This window comes from Silurus aristotelis (genome assembly GCF_946808225.1).
Source record: "Silurus aristotelis genome assembly, chromosome: 11".
NCBI classification, from domain to species: Eukaryota; Metazoa; Chordata; class Actinopteri; order Siluriformes; family Siluridae; genus Silurus; species Silurus aristotelis.
This window is the reverse complement of record NC_139584.1, coordinates 19,343,893-19,365,348: the sequence shown is the minus strand read 5'-3', so window position 1 is coordinate 19,365,348 and position 21,456 is coordinate 19,343,893. Positions and strand designations below refer to the sequence as shown.

Sequence of the window (21,456 nt, the reverse complement as noted above, 5' to 3'; positions counted from 1 at the left end):
AGATGTAAATGCAGAGGCAGTGTAAGTATACATGGTAAATGTAACATTTAGCAAAAGGTGTAGATAGTTCATTGTTCATTGGAAAAAAATCACTGAAAGGTAAAATTGCGAATCACCTCTATAGATGCGTGTTCCTCTTCTCTCCCTGTAAAGTAGACCCTGAGAACAATATGTGCTACCATGGTTACTCTTGTATTATAGTATTATACTGAGGTCTAAAGTAGATAGGTAAACTGTGTTATACTGAACAGAACCAGACGTGTACTTACAGTGTCGGCTAAAGTACAAAAGTGGAGAGGCAGCAGTAGCAACAACAATCTTGGAATTGTATTCATGATTTCACAAGGTCTTCCAATTAACTGAAAAACAAACAAACAAACAAATACACAATTAATTATGTATTTATTCAGTACAAAAGCACACATTATCCACACAGTCCCAGACACCAATTTTAAACTTAAGAGGAAAGTTGACAGTTCAGTTTCTCCTTCACAAAATACCCCTCTAAAAATAGAGGAAAAGTAAGTCTAATTCTTTTGCTTTTTTGCTATACACTAAAGATATTTGCAATCAAAATAGAAAGTTAGATTATAATTTCAGCTTTGAATAATAGTTCTATGTTTTATTTACTGATGTTTACCATGATATGTGTTATAACAATATGGTATCTTTTGTGGCAGACTTTGGTGTTCTATTCTGGAACAGATTTCTTTCTAATGAATATAAATATATACTGTGTTGGCAGTGTCTAAATAGATTGCATGCATTTTGCTGTAAAATTGCAGATAGAATGTTTCTGTATACTATTGCTTATTATATCTGCATTAAAGCTTAATTAAACCCGATTCAGAAGCAGCTATGCAATCCAAGCCATGACACCACCTCCACCCAGCTGGCCAGTGAGCTCATTTACAGTACTGTATTTGGACCATAAGTAAAGAGTTTGTTTTTATATACTCTGGCCTATTTATCATTTTGGTAAAGGTTAATATTGTTTTCTTAGTCTGTGTTTCTTTGCTAAATGCAATCTGAGCTTCCAGTAATTTTACTAATGAGTGGTATCTTGTAGTATGGCCTCTTTAAATCTTATTGATTTAGGTGGGTTGTGATTATGATGCTGACATTTGTCCTGTGCAAGTTTTTGTTGATGTCACTAACCGTTTATTCTGGGGTTTTTATTAAGCTCCACAATGTTTCTGTCACCAACTACTTATCCCCCAATCTGTTCAATGTTTTGTTGTTAGTACACAAGTAGCTACTTTTTCAGGGCATTCCAAGTTGGACTGGAATGGTTTGGCTCGAATTTCACATATTTCTCAGATTCAAAATGGCTTGCTTTTATCCAATCAAAAACCCTGGGTTGGTTTCATGTTAGCGCTTTAAGTTTGTTTATCCTTTTACATAACAAATACAGTCTTTACAGGCAAAACCCAGAGTTCAAACCAATAGATGGCATTCAGAGGCCACCCCTTGTGTATACATTATAAGTTTGGACACACCTTCTCATTCAAAGAGTTTTCTTTATTTTCATGACTATGAAAATTGTAGAGTCACACTGAAGGCATCAAGGGCTATTTGTCCAAGAAGGAGAGTGATGGGGTGCTGCGCCAGATGACCTGGCCTCCACAGTCACCGGACCTGAACCCAATCGAGATGGTTTAGGGGTGAGCTGGACCGCAGAGTGAAGGCAAAAGGTCCAACAAGTGCCAAGCATCTCTCGGGGAACTCTTTCAAGACTGTTGGAAGACCATTTCAGGTGACTACCTCTTGAAGCTCATCAAGAGAATGTCAAGAGTGTGCAAAGCAGTAATCAAAGCAAAAGGTGGCTACTTTGAAGAACCTAGAATATTACATTTTTCAGTTGTTTCACACTTTTTTGTTATGTATATAATTCCATATATAATTCCACGTGTTAATTCATAGTTTTGATGCCTTCAGTGTGAATCTACAATTTTCATAGTCATGAAAATAAAGAAAACTCTTTGAATGAGAAGGTGTGTCCAAACTTTTGGTCTGTACTGTATATATATATATATATATATATATATATATATATATATATATATATATATATATATATATATATATATATATATATACAGTGAGGAAAATAAGTATTTGAACACCCTGCTATTTTGCAAGTTCTCCCACTTAGAAATCATGGAGGGGTCTGAAATTGTCATCGTAGGTGCATGTCCACTGTGAGAGACATAATCTAAAAAAAAAAATCCAGAAATCACAATATATGATTTTAAAACTATTTATTTGTATGATACAGCTGCAAATAAGTATTTGAACACCTGTCTATCAACTAGAATTCTGACCCTTAAAGACCTGTTAGTCTGCCTTTAAAATGTCCACCTCCACTACATTTATTATCCTAAATTAGATGCACCTGTTTGAGGTCGTTAGCTGCATAAAGACACCTGTCCACCCCATACAATCAGTAAGAATCCAACTACTAACATGGCCAAGACCAAAGAGCTGTCCAAAGACACTAGAGACAAAATTGTACACCTCCACAAGGCTGGAAAGGGCTACAGGGAAATTGCCAAGCAGCTTGGTAAAAAAAGGTCCACTGTTGGAGCAATCATTAGAAAATGGAAGAAGCTAAACATGACTGTCAATCTCCCTCGGACTGGGGCTCCATGCAAGATCTCACCTCCTGGGGTCTTAATGATCCTAAGGAAGCTGAGAAATCAGCCCAGAACTACACGGGAGGAGCTGGTCAATGACCTGAAAAGAGCTGGGGCCACCGTTTCCAAGGTTACTGTTGGTAATACACTAAGACGTCATGGTTTGAAATCATGCATGGCATGAAAGGGTTCCCCTGCTTAAACCAGCACATGTCCAGGCACGTCTTAAGTTTGCCAATGACCATTTGGATGATCCAGGGGAGTAATGGGAGAAAGTCATGTGGTCAGATGAGACCAATATAGAACTTTTGGGTCATAATTCCACTAAACGTGTTTGGAGGAAGAAGAATGATGAGTACCATCCCAAGAACACCATCCCTACTGTGAAGCATGGGGGTGGTTGCATCATGCTTTGGGGGTGTTTTTCTGCACATGGGACAGGGCGACTGCACTGTATTAAGGAGAGGATGACCGGGGCCATGTATTGCGAGATTTTGGGGAACAACCTCCTTCCCTCAGTTAGAGCAATGAAGATGGGTCGAGGCTGGGTCTTCCAACATGACAATAACCCGAAGCACACAGCCAGGATAACCAAGGAGTGGCTCTGTAAGAAGCATATCAAGGTTCTGGCGTGGCCTAGCCAGTCTCCAGACCTAAACCCAATAGAGAATCTTTGGAGGGAGCTCAAACTCCGTGTTTCTCAGCGACAGGCCAGAAACCTGACTGATCTAGAGAAGATCTGTGTGGAGGAGTGGGCCAAAATCCCTCCTGCAGTGTGTGCAAACCTGGTGAAAAACTACAGGAAACGTTTGACCTCTGTAATTGCAAACAAAGGCTCCTGTACCAAATATTAACATTGACTTTCTCAGGTGTTCAAATACTTATTTGCATCTGTATCATACAAATAAATAGTTAAAAAATCATACATTGTAATTTCTGGATTTTTTTTTTGATTAAGTCTCTAACAGTGGACATGCACCTACGATGACAATTTCAGACCCCTCCATGATTTCTAAGTGGGAGAACTTGCAAAATAGCAGGGTGTTCAAATACTTATTTTCCTCACTGTATATATATATACACACACACACACACACGAACAAAGTAAATGTAACAAAGTAAATGTAATTTACATACGTATCTGTACTTTATCGAGTATTTCCATTTGGGGAGACTTTTACTTTAACTTAACTACATTTCAAAGTAAAATATCTTACTTTTTACCCAACTACATTTTGTAAAACTACTCATTCCTTTTTATTTATCAGTGGATAAAACGTAAACGTAACATAGCAAGCCACAAATCAGGGTAGAACACATGCTGTTTTATACTTGTTTTGATTGCCACTTAGCAGTGGCAGATTTAGGCAGAGGCGACATGGGCAGAACAGGGGCCTGCACAGGGCGTCCACACACACACACACACACACACACACACACACACACACACACACACACACACACACACACAGTCACACCTACAGTGTGCACCCACCGCCCTTAAAGGTTCCCTTACTCATACACTCATACACACAGAAAGGACAGGCGGGGTTTGGGTGACGTCACAACAGCCTTCAGGGTTTCCAGTGGGAGAACTGGCAACAGCCGGAGTGATGTCACGTTGGTAAGGCGAGCTGAATCCAAAAAAAAAAATTATGGATGACAAAAAAAAAATTTTCTGTGATTGTACTGAATAGGTCCTAAACTGAGTTCAGCATGGGGAATCTCCAGTGCAGCTTAAAAGGCTACCACTCATACAAAGACACTTGCTGTGGTGTATACAAATACTGTAAATACAGTAATTATAATTTATATTACTGGTATTATATATATATATATACTTTTTTTCATTCTTCAAAGTAGCCACCTTTTCATCAATGACAGTTTTGTACACTTTTGGCAGCCTGGAATAGTTTTCCAACAACCTTGAAAGAAATCCTAGAAGGGTTGAGTGTGTTTTGGCTCATTCTCCAACTTATCCTAAACCATCTCAACTGGTGATTGCACACATCTGGCAATTAAAACTGTCCGTGTGGAAACCTATCAAAAGTTTTGTTTGGTGTCCTGAAAAGTATGTAATTTAAAACACCATAATCACTTATAACATTTAAAAAAATATTCTGTCTTGATGTTCAATGTTGAGCATGGTTTCACTAATAATAAACAAACATTTGCATAAAGCATCCATATTTGTCCATGCCCATGATGATTAGATTATTAAAAACTTGAAAAGTGTTAATTGAAAATACATTTAGAACAGAAGAAATATGCATTTAAGTTGTGATTAAATATTTAAATCGATTGACAGCCCTAACATATAATCTGCTAATTTCGTTTGTTCTCTCTTATTGAAAAAAGAGATTCTCTCTTTACAGTCATCTGAAATGAAGTGTTGTTGTTAAATGTTTCTGTATATTGAAGAATAGGGACAAACCTAAACCAAACAGGAAGAGACTGTTTTCCTGTCACGCTAAACATATCTAATCTAAACAGGCATACACACAAACACACACCCACTTTAAAATCACTATCTCAACACGCTTGGTGACTGACCTTATAACATTCACATGAATCATTCCAGCTTCAGTTCAATACACATTAAAAAACTTTAAACAAACTAGTAAAAGCCATTCTGATCACATTTAAATACAAAACAATAAATGAACAATATGTTAAACATTAATTGCTATTTTAACCCCTTGATTAGCTATTGCATTTTTAAGTGACCTATTTGCACAACACAGCACATGTGAAAAAGAAAATACACACTTGTTAAATTCTATGGTTTTACATATCAGGGAAATAATAATTTTCCTCAACGGGTCCTCCTTTGTTTCCTCAAAATAGGTACAAATGCAGATACACAATTGCAGGTACAACACATATTACAAAATACATTCTGACAAAAAAAAAAAAAAAGGGAGAAACCTTCTGTAAAAACAAAGTACAATTTATTCAGTAGCAATAAAATCAACTGTAATAGCAATAACCTAAAGTAATCAATTTTTTTATAACTTTATTAGTATCTCACATCATTGTGGATGAATTTCTTACTCTTCTTTTTATGTGCATATTTCTATTTATGTGCAGGTCCAACAACAGCATTTCAATTGGGTTGAGGTCTGGTCTTTGACTGGGCAATTGCAACACCTTGATTCTTTTCTTTTTTAGCCATTCTGTTTTAGATTTGTTGGTGTGTTTGGGATAATTGCCCTTTGAATAACACAATTTCGGCTTGTCAGATTGTCAGATGGCCTCACATTTGACTACTTTGGTATACAGAAGAGTTCATAGTAGGGCTGCACGATTTGGGAAAAATGTCTTGTTGCGATTATTGTGGTTAATATTGCCATATGCGATACACATATTTAGCAAAATTACCTAAAGTTTACAAAAAAGATTTGAATTACCCGGGAGGGCTGCAGAAAACAAAAAAGTGAGAAAATATGTCACCAATGGCTAGATGTTTCCTCTTTGGAATGAGGAAAGTGCATATTTCCCAATAGCTTCAGCAACTGCTTACAATACAACACAATACAAATATTTAAGATTTTGTATTCTGCTCTATTAACTTTGTTCAAATTCATCCGGTGACCAGACAAAACTAATTTCAAACAAAATGTATTTCCCTATTATACTCAATCCCCAGTTTTACCTCTTTACCTGTGTTTTACTTTGTGTCTTGTCATACTACAGTACATGAGATACCGATGAAATATTTTTCAATTTCTTTTGGGCTGTATGTTCTTCAGGTAAAATAGTGAAAATCTTCTAATGATAGACCTAATAACCTGTGATTAACAAAATAAAAAATTACTACCTCCTGCTTACTTAATCAGCCATACACAATCATACTGAAAACGTGGTCATTAGGAGTGTAACAAAATTCACGGTTCTGTATGTACCTCGGTTTGTAAGTCACAGTTCTCTCCAATTACGGTAGGGGTAGGGGGAAGAATCACAAAACATAAAATTGTTTGTAATTCTTTATTTATGCAGTTTTTTTATTAATATTTGTGATCAACATTTGAACAGTTTACATATAGAAAAATAGAATAAATCAAATTATTGCAATAAAAATTTTATTATATTGCTAAAATTAAGTAATCAATTAAATTGGCATCGATGAAATAAAATTAAATAAATGGCAAAAAAAAGTATTAAATAATTAACATTTGTTAGACCCCACTAACCAGGAAGTGTCTAGCAGATAACTTTTCATTTCACTGCAAGCTGCATTTCGCATATAATCTGCTTTCTGTTAAATAAAAAAAAATCTTAATGAGCAAAACTAATTTTGTGAAGATTAAATATATATATATATATATATATATATATATATATATATATATATATATATATATATATATATATATATATATTTTAAATGCTCAAAGTGCGAGGCAGAGACTAAACAAACTTACTAAACAAACAGTCCGCCACTTAATATGTTCTTCAGGAAACTCAGATTTGAACTATGTTCTATGCGTAAAAAGAATTGCATTCGGAACACGTGTGCACCAAACCGAAAGCCCTGTATCGAAAAAAAAATTCTGTATAAATACATGTACCGTTACACCCCTAGCGGTCACACAAATTAAATAATCTTCTTAACGTTTGTTAATAGTTAACGGCGACTCTCTTGTGCCCATGTGCGTAAATTTCATTTAACAGTAGGGGGGAACAATAAATATCAAATTTCTCATGAGCAATTTTTGAAGGGGGACACAAATAATACAGTCAAATTGTACTTACAGTATAAAGACACAGTGTCCCCACAGTGAAAAACTTTGTTTCTATCATCATTATTGTAGCACGGAGACTGCGTCAATTATCGCTTTATTTAAAGTGAATAAAATACCCTAGTTAATGAAGTTGAATATTTATTGAGCCGCAGACACACACCTGACTCGTGTGTGTAGAGTAGGTGAGATGAACTGGGAAAGCAGGCAGTGGGTCAAACCACTGTGAGGAAGGGGAGGGGGAACTCAACTGTTTCTAAATGCATTTTTGCGTTTTTTTCCCTACTTACACATTTATTTTAGGTATACATACATTTATTTTTCATATTATAGAGAATACATATAATGGAGAGTGCGATTTTTTTTTAATCATTTTTTTTTTTGGAGGGGACCACCTTCGGACGGGGGGGACATGTCCCCCCGTCCCCCCCGGGATTTACGCCCATGCTTGTGCCAATTTAACGGTGAAATGGCTGGCGACTTTATATCCAATGGGCTCTCTCATGTCTATGTTACATACAGGCTATCCCTTTTAGTTATGTTGTCATAGCTTTTCTTGCCAAAATTCCTGTGTGCACTCTGCTTAAAATTTACATTTGCCTAATCCATTAAATGACATTAAAACACCTCACACCCCACTCACTCACGCACTCCTGAAATACCAGTGATCCTGAACTCGGCTCTCCAGACCTGCCAGATCCATTCTCAGGCACTATTTCTTGTTTGAGTTCCAATCTCCTGGAAACCACTTCGTGTCTGTTTAATCATCACATTGTGCCATCAATGTAGTGTTAACACCAACTCTACACCCAACCTTGGTTTTACCCAATAAGAGAATGTTGATATTTGGGGCAGATTGACTTGTACAGTTTAACAATCCACAAAGATGAGGGTTACGTTTCTCCTATTAGTTTTATAGAAGGGAGGAAGTTGATTAAGTCTGGAGGTAAGGTAGAGCGAGATACATATAGAGACAGAGAGAGAAAGAGAGAGGGGGGAAAGAGAGAGAGTGAGAGAGAGAGAGTGTGTGGGGGATAAATACCAGAAGACAATGGAGAGGAAGATATTTTTTGAGGTATTCGTTCTAATTATTATTAACTTTGTAGTGTTACATTTTCAAGTTAATATATTTCTATAAGTCCATACACCGGCAATTCTGGATATTTAAGGTGGAAGCGATCGCTGTTTTCTAAACTCTTACAGGAGGGTTAGTCCGTTAAACTTGTACAAGCTGTACGTTAACAGAACACACCTTATTCGTCACTTAGCGATACGGACACTTTATAATCAACTCTTAAAAGACAGACCTAAATAAGATCATAATAAAGCTTTGCAAATCTTACACAGTGGCACGATGTAATGAATCGAGGCATCTTACCATCTCTGTTCAAAGTTTTTTGTTGGCCCTTGCACCCTGTAAACAGCGGATCACCACGCTCTTTCCTCCAGTCTGTCCGCATTGACCGAAGCCCAGGGTATTTATGCGAATCCACGTCTTGCTCGAAAAAAGGGAGAAGGCTTTAATATTGATGCAGCGTCCTGGGAGGAGCTAAGCATTGACCCATTCAACTCTTACGTGCGGACCATTGTAACAAATTCTAACTAGAATTATGTTTGGGATGTTTTAATAACAGGTTTAACCAGAGTTTGAAATATGCCTTATTTTTAAACAAGTTCTAAGTTTTCATCAGTGCAGGACAAATTTTAACAGGACAGAGTTTTCCCTCAATCTTGGTCATAATCCAAAATATGCTGGGTCATATACTGCTGTAGCCTGTCAGATTGTCTTATACTACAGTCCTTTATGTATTTATATAATCTCTGACCATTAGATAGGACTATATATAGAGAAGGCCAGGTCTTTTTAGTCTGTAGTTACGGTGTCCGTAAAGAGCAGCACAGACAATCCAGTCTATTGAATCTACACAGTCTCATTTGTATATACAGATGTTCGATCAAGAGGATCCCCAACTGTGCAAAATGTATCTGTTTATTATTGTTAGTAATTATTGGCTGAATATTAATATTCATTAAGAAATTATAACATATTCTTATTTTATTGTTAGTTAATAATATTGGCTGAACATAAATATTCATGAATAAATGATTACATATTTTTAACTTTAATATTAACTGTTTAAGAAGCAATCAACACAGGAAATGACAAAAATGGAATTGATACCAGCTGTGTACATGGACACAAAGATGTGTTACATGGGAATGATGATTAAATAAGGCCATATCCTGGTACTACAAGATGATACTAACTGGATTTGGACTGTAATTAATATAAATTATATATTATAAAGTCTGCTACTGTGGTTAGAGCTGCAACTGAAATGAACAGTTTTGCATTTAAGTGCACATCAGTGAACATTTGATAACCTCAGTAATGATACAACTATAAAGAATGAAAATTCTTTGTCACCTAGAAGAGGATTGTTCGCTTTTTGAGTTTGGTTCCTCTTAAGATTTGTTCCAAACACCATCTCATTTTTCCTTACCACTGTCTCTACTGACTTGCTCATTAAGGATACACTTATAGAGACTAATTTATAAATTAAGAATGTATATTCATAATCAATTTATTTATGTAACGCTTTTGGAGAATTTTTATTATCAGAAGTGCTATACAAATAAAATGGAATCGAATAATTCACAAATAACACATTTCTTTAGTTTGTCTTGTGCAACAAGTGTACACCACAGTGATATATATAAATTCCACTCTTTCACTCTGTATACACTGCAAAAGGATATTTATGATGAGGTCATATCAAGGAGTTTTAATAGTTTAGCAACCAGGTGTAGTTGTGCAGAGCAATGAAAATATTTTTACTGCCCTGCTGTACTCATGTTTTTCAAGTTTCAATAATTACCTGTGGTCTAGGTCTGTGTAGGGTGGCTTGGTTAATAATTGCAATTTCTTCAAAACTAAAACCTTCAGATTACTGGCCAGAAACTAAAAAGTTGCCAGTAGATTTTATTTCCCTATTCCAAACTTAGTGACTAAAAACATTTTATAATTTTTTTTTTTTTCTTTTGAGCCTCACTCTCAAACCCTGAAATTACCCAAATGATTGTGTATTATTTTTTGTATAAGTACTAGTTATTTATTGTATGTTTAAGACATTTCTGGAATAAACAGAGCAAAAGCAGCTGGGAGGCATTTAAGCAAAACACTATGTAACGTGTCATCAAGCTATGACTAAACTGATATGGGTTACATAAGCAGAGAAATTTCCCCACTGTGGGACGAATTGTGGGACCCTTATCTTAAACTAATATATGATTTACAGAAGATGTATCCTTATATTCTTAATAATATAAATATTTCCTTTACTTATAAAACATAAAATTAACAAAAAAAAGGATAAAATCTGTTAGATAGACCTTGAACCAGAGTTCAGAAATATTTTAAGTCAAGTCAAGTCAAGTTTATTTGTATAGCGCTTTTCACAACAGACATTGTCTCAAAGCAGCTTTACAGAAAACAACAGTGAAGGTGAATGGTGTGCGTTTGTCCCTGATGAGCAAGCCGTGGCGACAGTGGCAAGGAAAAACTCCCTTAGATGATATGAGGAAGAAACCTTGAGAGGAACCAGACTCAAAGGGGAACCCATCCTCATATGGGTGACATCAAGAGTTTGATCATAAATCTTTCAACAATACAGAACAATTTGTGATCATCATAGATCCAGCATCAGCTTCTCCATGCCAGGGCCTTTAAACACTCGGCATCTACTTCTCCATGATCATCCATAGGTCCATAATCTTCACGAGGTGGGACGTGACTGGAGCTGGCCAAACCTCAGGATGCCTCGGGATGGGGAGAGAAAGAGAAGCAGTGGAGAGGAATTAGCGTAGCTGCTGTTCATGATATTAACAGCACAAGTTGATAATGTGCATGTCATCATATATTCTGGAGCACAAGGTTGTGATGTGTGTGATGTGTGTTATGTGTAGGCTTTGCTAAAAAGATATGTTTTTAATCTACACTTAAACTGGGAGAGTGTATCTGAACCCCGAACACTGTCAGGAAGACTATTCCAGAGTTTAGGAGCTAAATGTGAAAATGCTCTACCGCCTTTAGTGGACTTTGCTATTCTAGGAACTACTAGAAGCCCAGAGTTTTGAGATCTCAGGGAGCGTGACGGATTGTAGCGTGTTAAAAGACTGGATAGATACATGGGAGCCAAACCATTTAGTGCTTTATAAGTGAGTAGCAGTAGTTTGTAGTCTATTCGAAACTTAATAGGAAGCCAATGTAGGGACGATAAGATTGGGGTTATATGATCGTATTTTCTTGACCTAGTAAGAACTCTTGCTGCCGCATTCTGAACTAACTGAAGCTTGTTTATTAATGATGCAGGACATCCACCTAGTAATGCATTACAGTAGTCTATTCTAGAGGTCATAAACGCATGGACGAGCTTCTCTGCATCAGATATAGATAAGATATTTCTTAGCTTAGAAATATTTCTAAGGTGAAAGAAGGCTGTTTTTGTAACTTGATTGATGTGATTTTTAAAAGATAAGTTGCTGTCTAAAATAACTCCCAGGTCTTTTACCGTTGAACTAGTAGTATTTTAGTAATTAGTAATTTTATTGAAAAGTTGTGTAAGATAGAAACCTAATGGGTTTTATACCAAAAATGCAGAAACATATTATTGAGCAAACATGACATTGTAAATGTACTAAAGCAGAGACGTGCATGTTAGATTTGTGTATATCTGTCAACTCCTCGGGTGTAACACCAGGAAACATGCACACTAGACAGGAAATGAACACATGGGCATGTGTGGAAGAGAAGGCAGAGAGGGGAATTGTAAAAATTACAGTAGAACTACAATCTGTAGTACAACTACAGATTGTAAAGCTCTCTGATTATTTCATATTATTAACTTTCTTCGTCCTACACTTTTAACGATTTGTGAAGTTCTTCAAACAATTCCTGGAACATTTTTTGCAGTTCGCTATTCAGGGAATGTTGAAGTGGTGTACTTGGATGTTGAAGGGAAGTTTAGTCACATTCACATAAAGGCAGGATGTGGTATTTTCAGCAGTGGACAGGGGCCAACATGAGTACAGTGACTGGTCAGTGGCCACAAAGCCACATACATGGCAAGCAAGCTGCGACGCACTAAGTTCTTTGTACCATCATGGCCATCATATTTGTTATTCTTGCCAATTTTTCCTGCTTCCAGAGCATACATTTAAACATTTAAACTTAAACAACTTACAAAAAAGTATGACATAAATGCTGCCTAAAAATGAATAACTTACTCCTTGAGCCATTGTAACGAGATAATCAGTGTTGTTCACTTCACCAGTTGTTAAAGATATGGCTGATCTTTAAAAGGCAGTTTACTACAAAAAATATACAGTTTTTTGCTAAAACTGTTGGATATTTTACATTGTCAAGCCAAATTATATATATATATATATATATATATATATATATATATATATATATATATATATATAATATAGACAAAATATAAAATATACACTATATAAAAGATATACATGTATAAAATGGTGAAATGTATTTACAGTAGTGTCCTTTTTTGCGTTGTAGTTATAATATAAAGTTTCATATATAGTATATTCTCCAAGAACAGCTTCCGTAATGTCTCTTTCTATCTGGTAAACTACAAAGGCGTTCTTCACTTACGGGAAGTGACTTTTCAGTTTTCTCAGTATCAGGAAGTGCAGCGAAACACGGTGTTTGTTTTTTTTGTTTTTTTCGACGAAAGCTTACAAATAAAAAAAAACTCGCAAACAGTAACGCTTAAAATAAAAGTGTCTTTATTGGCAGGTGTGTACAAAAACCTTGCGAAGGGAAGCGATTCAGTTGTAAAGGTAAAAATCCGATTTTTTTGGTTTACGATATTTAAATAAGTTACTTAAACATGCTGGTGAGGTTTTGTCGGTTGCACATCTCACCAAAAATACAACAAATTTCAACAAATTGATTACCGTGTTTAGGCGTTTCCTTACTTTAATCCCTAGTTCTAACTTGATACTGTTGGATCAGTTTAAAAAAACAACAACTTTACAGTAGAAAATCTAGTTTACTGTGGCAAAGTAGGCTAGTGATGACAGACGGACTCAAGCTCTAACACAAACTGCTTTTAATAAGAGTCCCTGTGCGTTCGCCATTTTGTCAATTTGTTGAGGTTGTTTCTTCTGCCGACAGAAAATATGTATTACAGTGAAGCTACAATAGCATTAAACATGTATACAAAATCGCCTAACAAAAATGATCTGTAATGTGTTTAAAAAGAAAAGCCATATAAACAACGATAATTGTATTCTTCATTTTCTTCTCTTTCTTGTTCTTAGTAGTAGTAGTATGTCAGGAGAAATTGGCTGGGCAAGTTATCTAAGCAGTCATTCATATGACAATAGTCTATAGTAGCTCCATTAAGCATAGCAGTGGGGAACAGAAAAGCATTTCAGAATGCACAACACTTGAGGTACTACAAGAGTGGAAGATCATGTCAGGTTTTGGACAATATGCCAGAATAATTTAAAGCTATCATGAGCATAAGCAGACTGAAACTGAAAGTTCCAGGATTTTTGTTTCTAATATTCACCAGTCCAGTATTAAGTTAGTCTGCACTCATGATAGCTTCAGATTTGTTGAACCTAATATGGTTTGTATCCATCTCAAGATATTTGGGTTCACACCTGATGGGGCTACAATAGCATAAAACATGTATACAAAATCACCTAAAAAAATTACCTGTAATGTGTTTAAAAAGAAAAGCCGTATAAACAACCGTAATTGTCTTAGTGTTCTTAGTGTTTAAAATAGCATGTGAGTTCATGTTTTTATCAGAGACAAAATGTACCTTTTTGTGAAACTCATGTAATAACTTTAGGCCTACATTGTTTTTTACTGTTTATTCATGCTTTCTGTAAAGCATAAGTGAAGCACAATGCAGACAATTCTGTAATAACAATACTGAAGATATAATATAATTAATAGTCAGTTAATCAGCCTCAGTTAAGTTTTACACTGGTTCACACCTGCACAACATCTAGACACATAAATCCAAAAAAAAGAAAAAGTAACTAAAAAAGTTTCATCATTAGTGGGCACTACAGCGACATGCTGTAGAAATTGGTTTAACAGGGTCCACAAAGAGCTTAAAATTTATGCATTGTACTTGGTCAAAGACATTGATCAGGAGAGTGTTTAAAAACATTTGCTGTCATGGAACATAAAGATCATCATGAACATATAAAAAAAACCATTGAGCTTTACAGTGATATCACCAAAAAATAGACAATGAGCTTAAATAGATGAAAGGACAAGCCAAAAATTTACCAGTAAGGCTGCCAAGAGACCTACAGAAACATACATGTAGCTGTGGGACAGGTACTGATTATATTTAGCCTCTCATATTTTTAACAATTCAAGTCAAGAAGTGTTTATTGTCATTTAAACCATATATATATACTGATACAGTACACAGTGAAATTAAAACATTTCTCTGGTGCTATATCACACAACATAGAGCTAAATACAACACACAGAGCTAAGGACTAAAGTAAGTTGTCCTGGCCACATAAAGTGCATCGTGTGAAACCTAATGCAAACAGTGCAAGACAAAAAATAGTACAAACAGATAACACAAGGCAGTGTGGGACAGATACACAAAACACAAAATAATTAAACCTACTGTATGTTATACAGTACAATGTGCAAAAAGGAACTGTATACAGGAGTTTACTGTAAATAAACACAAATTGTAAACACAAACGGTTGTGCAAAAACAGGAACAGCAGCAGTGAAGTAGAAGTGCATGTAAACAGTTATATAGTTATAATAAAATAATAATATAAAATGGGTGGTGCTGAAGACATGAATGTGTGTGAATTGAAATGAGTGTGTGTTTGAGTGTGTTTGAGTTCAGATTTGTAACACAGTTGTAATGCTCAGTAACACACAATTGAGTTAGTGTGTGCGTGTGAGTTTCAGTTCCAGTTCAGTGTTTTTTTATTGAGGAGCCTGATTGAGCGAAAAAGCTGTTTCACAGTCTGGATGTGAGGCCTGAATGCTTCAGAACCGCTTCCCTAATGGTAGGAAAGTGACGAGTGTGTGTGAGGGGTGTGTGGTGTAAATGTCTGTGATAGAGGACAGAGAGACTCTGATGATCTTCTCGGCTCTCCTCACCATCCTCTGTAAGGTCTTGCGATCCAAGATGGTGCAGTTCATAACCAGGCAGTGATGCAGCTGTTCAGAATGCACTCAATGGTCTATCTGTAGAAAGTGGTCAGGATGGGGGTAGGGAGATGGGCTTTCCTCAGCCTTCATAGGAAGTAGAGATGCTGCTGGGCTTTCTTTCTGATGAAGCTGGTGTTGAGTGACCAGGTGAGGTTCTCTGTCAGATGAACACCAAGGAATTTGGTGCTCTTGACGATTTCAATGTAGGATCCATCAATGATAAGTGGAGAATGGCCGCTCTGTGCTCTCTTATTCAACAACCATATCTTTAGTTTATTCACTGTTCAGAGACAGTTTGTTGGCTCTATACCAGACTGTTAGCTGTTCCACCTTCGCTCTGTATGCTGACTCTTCGTTTTTGCTAATGAGACCCACCACGCTTGTGTCATCGTCGAACTTCATAATGTGGTTTAATGTGCATTGCTACACAGTCATGAGTCAGCAGAGTGAACAGCAGTGGGCTGAGCACACAGCGCTGAAGGGCCCCAGTGCTCAGTGTGGTGGTGTTGGAGATGCTTTTCCCGATTCGAACTGACTGAGGTCTCCCAGTCAGAAAGTCATGGGTCCAGTTGCAAAGGGGAGGTTCGTCTGTTGAACGTTTTGGACGATACACAAACTGCATGGGGTCCAGTGAAGGTGGTAGCTGTGTCTAGATGTACCTCATGACGATCCTCTCAAAGCACTTAATTACAATGGGTGTGAGTGTGACGGGAGGATAATCATTGAGGCAGGAGACTGTAGACTTCTTCGGCACAGGGACGATTGTCTTGAAGCACGTAGGAACAACTGCTCTGCTCAAGGAGATGTTGAAGATGTCAGTGAAGACATCCACTAGCTGTTCTGCACATTCCCTGAGCACTTTGCCAGGAAAGTTGTCTGGTCCAGCAGACATCTGTGGGTTAACTCTGCATTGAGTTATCCTAAATTCAGAGCAAATTAGAGCATGCACCTTTGCGGTCAGCCACGACTTCTGGTTGAAGCGTGTGGTGATGGACTTAGAGATGGTCACATCACAATGTACATGCCGATGTAGCTGTCACTGATGATGTGTACTCCTCCAAGTCAGTGAAGTCGCCGTTGTTGCAATTAAAGCAGTCCTAAAGATCAGAGATGGCTCCTGCTGGCCAGGTTTGCACCTGTTTGAATGACCTAAATAAAGCCCAGACATAAATTCATCTGTGAAGTGACCTATAGTGCATAGGAAATGCCTTTGCAATTGATGGATATACAGTGTTTTTGCAAGAAAGTATTGGTTTAATTATGTGCACACTTATGCAACTTGGTAATTGTAAGGGCTTTCTTTCTGATAAAAATAAAAGTTTTCTATTGTTTTTTGTCTATATTTTTACCCTAGAAAGTTCTGACATTTTGTTTTGGTTTCAATTTTGTTTGAATCACAACAACCTGCCATTTCTAGAGGGCTGTGAAAACTTTTTATATTTATTGTGCTTTATTTACATTTATCTGAATATTATTTTAAACCATTTTTTAAACTATCCTAACTTTCCAGCCAAAAAAAAAGTTATATTCTTGTCTATTCACTATGTTATACATTTGTTTCTTTAACACATGTAAGTGTAAACTTTTAATAAATATAAATAGTGATTTAAGACTCAGTTTGTTTAGTGTTTACAAAGTGTAATATGGTACAGCATACTGGTCTTATTGCATTGTTGTATTTGAACATAGTTTATTTGTGTGCATTAAGTACAGCATCACAATGAGCCGTGCCCCCCCAATGCAACACCAGAACTGTGGACCCTGGGAACTGAAGGAGAGACTTGGGACCGGTGGATTTGGCAATGTTACCCGCTGGCAGAACAAGGTATAGCGCACTTTCTTTCTCTTCCATTTGCATAAGCCAATAGTAGTGACCCCTTTTCTATAACAGCACCTATTTTTGTGTTTTGCAGACATAGGGTTGTAAGAAAATAGCAATACACAAGAGTATCACAATATTTTGTTTTGCGATACTGTATTGATTCTCAAAAAACACAATATCGATATAAAAATCATACGTTAGGTAAGGTTCATGGCATTTTTTAGTTGATATCCCACCCACTAGACAGATAGTAGTTTTCTTATTTCTGAACTAAGACAGTGAAATGAAGTACTAGCATAAGGGCACACCACTAATGTTAGCGTAAAAATGATGTAAAATCATTGTAAAATTCACCTGTTTCCAGAGGGCGCTGCATTGACCGACTTGCGCCGGCGACAGTATGTATTGTTTATGTGCGGTTTGTTTTTTAGTCAGGAATATATTAAAATGGCAATAAAAGCTCAGGGACAACATGTGCTGTTCGTGTTTGCACTTTGTGGCAGCGTGTGCACCGGCGCTCGTCCATGCACGTGCTGCCACACACTTATACCCAGACAATGCTTAATTTGTGGCTTAAAGAACAGTGCTATATACACAAACAAAGTATGAGTGTACAGCACTTGTGAGAGTGCAGGGCATGCCTGTTTTTCCTTGCCTGGCTGCATTTTGTAACTTTATAAATGTAATAGTAGTCCTTCTTATTATTTATTTTCTTGCCTTTCTAGGATTGTAGCTTTTTGATGTAAAACACTAGTTAGCTTGTTTCATTATCCTTCTACTACTAGCATAATATTATAGGTAATATTACAATAAACTATCAATATAATACAGTCATCATCATCATCATCAATCCCACTTCATATTAGGTGTCTCTAACGACTGCGGTAAGAGGCGAGATCTGTATCGACTTGTGATTTCAAAACATAATAGTTATAACATAATGACACAATAGTTTAGAACACTGTGCAGTGTGATCATAGTGCAAGTATGGACAGGGTAACACAGACAGGAGAGAGCTCTGGGATATAAGACGGCTTGCCAGACATTGAGACTGTATCAAACACTAATTGAATGGCTTTCTGAAACTGAGTTATCGTACAGTGGCCAGGGTCATACAGAGGTTTTCCAGAGGAAGCAGCAGCAGAATGTCAGTGAGCGCTTGTCAGGGCTCAGACCCTACACCGCACATTGCAACAAGTCAGTTTGCATGGCCGTCATCCCAGAAGGAATCCTCTTCTAAAGCTGGCTCACAAGAAAGCTCGCAAACAGTTTGCTTAAGACAACATGTCCAAGAACGTGAATAACTGAAAACCATGTCCTGTGGTCTAATAAGATTAAGATAAACTTGCTTGGCTCAGATGGTGTCTTGCATGTGTGCCAATGCCTTGGTGAGGAGTACGAAGAAAATTGTGTCTTGCCTACAGTCAAGCATGGTGGTGGTAGCATCATGGTCTGGGGCTGCATTTGTGCTGCTGGTATTGGGATCTGTGGTTCATAGAAGAAAACATGTATTACAACATGTACTGTGACATTCTGAAGAAGAACATGTTGCCCTCTCTTCAGAAAATGCGCCAAACAGCAGTGTTCTAACATAAAAAATTAATCTAAAGGTAAATGTGATGGAGTTGCTGAGACCTGACCAGACCTGATCCCTAGTGAGCACCTGTGGGGCATCTTTAACCAGAAGGTGCAGAAGCGCCATGTGTCTAACATCCATCAGTTACGTGATGTCATTATTGAGCAGTGGAAGAGGATGTCAGCCACGACATGTGCATCTCTGGTGAATACCTTGCCCAGGGGGATTTAAGCAGTGCTAGATAACAGTGGTGCTCAGAACATTTTTATACTTTGGACACAGTTTTGATATGTTAACTTGTGTACTTACTTTTGTTGCCAGCTATTTTGACAATAATGGCTGTATGTCATTTTATATGCTATACAAGCTGCACACTGACTAAAATATAGCTACTGTAATTTCCAGACTATTAAGCGCACCCAAAAATAAGCCGCACCCACTGAATTTTACAAAGATTTTTATTTTGAACATAAATAAGCCGCACCTGCATATATATATATGGTTTTGGTCCATTTACAAACTCCTCAGTTCTCCTGCTTGTACTCCTGACATTACCACATTATTAATGCAAGCCTTGCTTGGTAACACAAAAAAAAAAAAAAAAATTGTGTGTGTGTGTGTGTGTGTGTGTGTGTGTGTGTGTGTGTGTGTGTGTGTGTGTGTGTGTGACAATTATCAAATTAGGGAGAGAAGTGGGGGAAAATGGCTATATTGGCTTAATGATATTTATTTGTGACATATAGTATTTTGAATGTTTCAATTTTGGGTCCTGAAATTTAATTATACTAAAATTATTTATAGAAAATCATTTTGGAGTAAAATTAGATTTATTAAATACTGAAATATTGAAATATCTGTATGTGCTGTTTTTACTATTTTCCCTAGACAGTTTAATGACCATAATTTTCTTTTTTATATGGTTGTAAATTTTGCAACAAATTTGTCTGAATTATCCTGTTTCTTTCTGTGTATGTGTGTCTGTTTATGAATGTGTAGGACACATGTGAACAGATTGCTATAAAGCAGTGTCGTCAAGAACTTAGTGCTAAGAATAAGGAAAGATGGTGTTTGGAGATCCAGATTATGAAGCGGTGAGAATATTTGATAATTTGATAATTAAGATAATAATGTTGTTACCTGACACAGCAGAAGGTTTTTAAAATATACTCATTAATAAACTACAACAGTGATTTTTGTTTATTTGTAAATGTATGATTTTTTTATCAAGGCCCATTGACATGCCGTGTAAATCTTACTTTGAGGTGTCAGTTTTGTAGACAGATTTCACAATGATTTTATTTTGTATTGTATAAGCAGTAATTATTTCTATAATTACCTTGCATATAAAATGACATTCATAAATAAATTCTCCTTTTGTGAAAACTTTAGAAAAGGAATATATGAAAAGAAATCAAATTAACAGGGCCCAACACCATTGGTTGTGAATGTTGGAAGACATCATATTCAATATTGTATAAGGCCAACATTTTATAATCATTCCATCTACAAATAGATGGACGAAAACTAACTGAAATAGGTTCACGCATTTTTTATGTTTTAATTTATGTTAGTAATTTTATAGTAAAATTGGAAAATTAATGAAAAGAAAAATATTAAATTTTCATCTTTGAAATTTTCATCACATTCATGCAGTTGCATTAAATAGCTATCAACAATACCATTCTACTGTAACATGTTCATGTTTGTTGTTTCTTTTGTTACAATATAGTTATTTGCCCAAAGAATTGTTTGAAAACCACAGACTCAAAGTTACACCCACATAAACAAAAAATAGAAGCACCAGTAAAACCACTTGCTATTCCACAGCATATAAATTCACACTCTAGTTATAAACATTTTTCCACACCCAATCCACTAATTTTAAAACACACATAGACACAAAAACTTTTTTCTGTGTTTTGTTCTCAGAAAAAAAAAACACTTGAATTCAAAGAAACAAGTTTCCTAATTAAAGAGCCTAAGAAAGGCATTTAAAAAAAATATGAAAATATTGTTTACATTCAAGTTTTATTAAACGATATTATTAGGGCTCCTTATTAAAGGCTGTAAGATTAAACAGTTGAATTTGCCAGTGACATTAAAAATAAAAGTTGCTGTAATGATTTACTTACATTTGAATGTCTTAATTAAAGATTATTAATAAATGGTTATGCATTTAATGGTCTTAATCACTGACCTCATTGTTATTTATGGTCAAATTAGCTATTAACAATTAAGTTACTTCTTCCTCAGGTTGAATCATGTAAATGTTGTGGCAGCAAGAGAAGTCCCTGAGGAGTTACTGAAATTAGCCACTAATGACCTGCCTCTACTGGCCATGGAGTACTGCCAAGGTGGAGACCTTCGCAAGGTGCAATAATGTGAAGTGTGATGCAATATGTATGAATTTCTAATTCTGCTAGTATAACCTCTTTTTATGC

General features: G+C 36.2%; 2 protein-coding genes across 6 annotated transcripts in view; one reads left to right on the top strand and one right to left on the bottom strand.

Moving 5' to 3' along the window:
* The window catches only part of plat (plasminogen activator, tissue), a 38,167-nt gene extending 29,270 nt beyond the window's left edge, over positions 1 to 8,897 (bottom strand). Inside the window, exons 1-3 of one of the 2 annotated variants that reach the window (XM_083554506.1) lie at positions 8,757 to 8,897; positions 270 to 359; positions 117 to 159 (exon numbers count right to left, since the gene is read on the bottom strand). In XM_083554506.1, the coding sequence (XP_083410632.1) occupies positions 117 to 159; positions 270 to 359; positions 8,757 to 8,759 (136 nt within the window). In that variant the 5' untranslated portion in view covers positions 8,760 to 8,897. Of the gene's footprint in view, positions 1 to 116; positions 160 to 269; positions 360 to 6,829; positions 6,866 to 8,756 lie in introns of those variants that run through there. The other variant, XM_083554507.1, reaches the window with a different exon arrangement.
* Positions 8,898 to 13,047: 4,150 nt separating this feature from the next.
* ikbkb (inhibitor of nuclear factor kappa B kinase subunit beta) overlaps positions 13,048 to 21,456 on the top strand; it is a 43,657-nt gene continuing 35,248 nt past the window's right edge. The window contains exons 1-4 of one of the 4 annotated variants that reach the window (XM_083554462.1): positions 13,048 to 13,243; positions 17,331 to 17,442; positions 20,012 to 20,106; positions 21,269 to 21,386. In XM_083554462.1, the coding sequence (XP_083410588.1) occupies positions 17,338 to 17,442; positions 20,012 to 20,106; positions 21,269 to 21,386 (318 nt within the window). In that variant the 5' untranslated portion in view covers positions 13,048 to 13,243; positions 17,331 to 17,337. Of the gene's footprint in view, positions 13,244 to 17,325; positions 17,443 to 20,011; positions 20,107 to 21,268; positions 21,387 to 21,456 lie in introns of all 4 variants that reach the window. The other 3 variants (XM_083554459.1, XM_083554461.1, XM_083554460.1) reach the window with 3 other exon arrangements.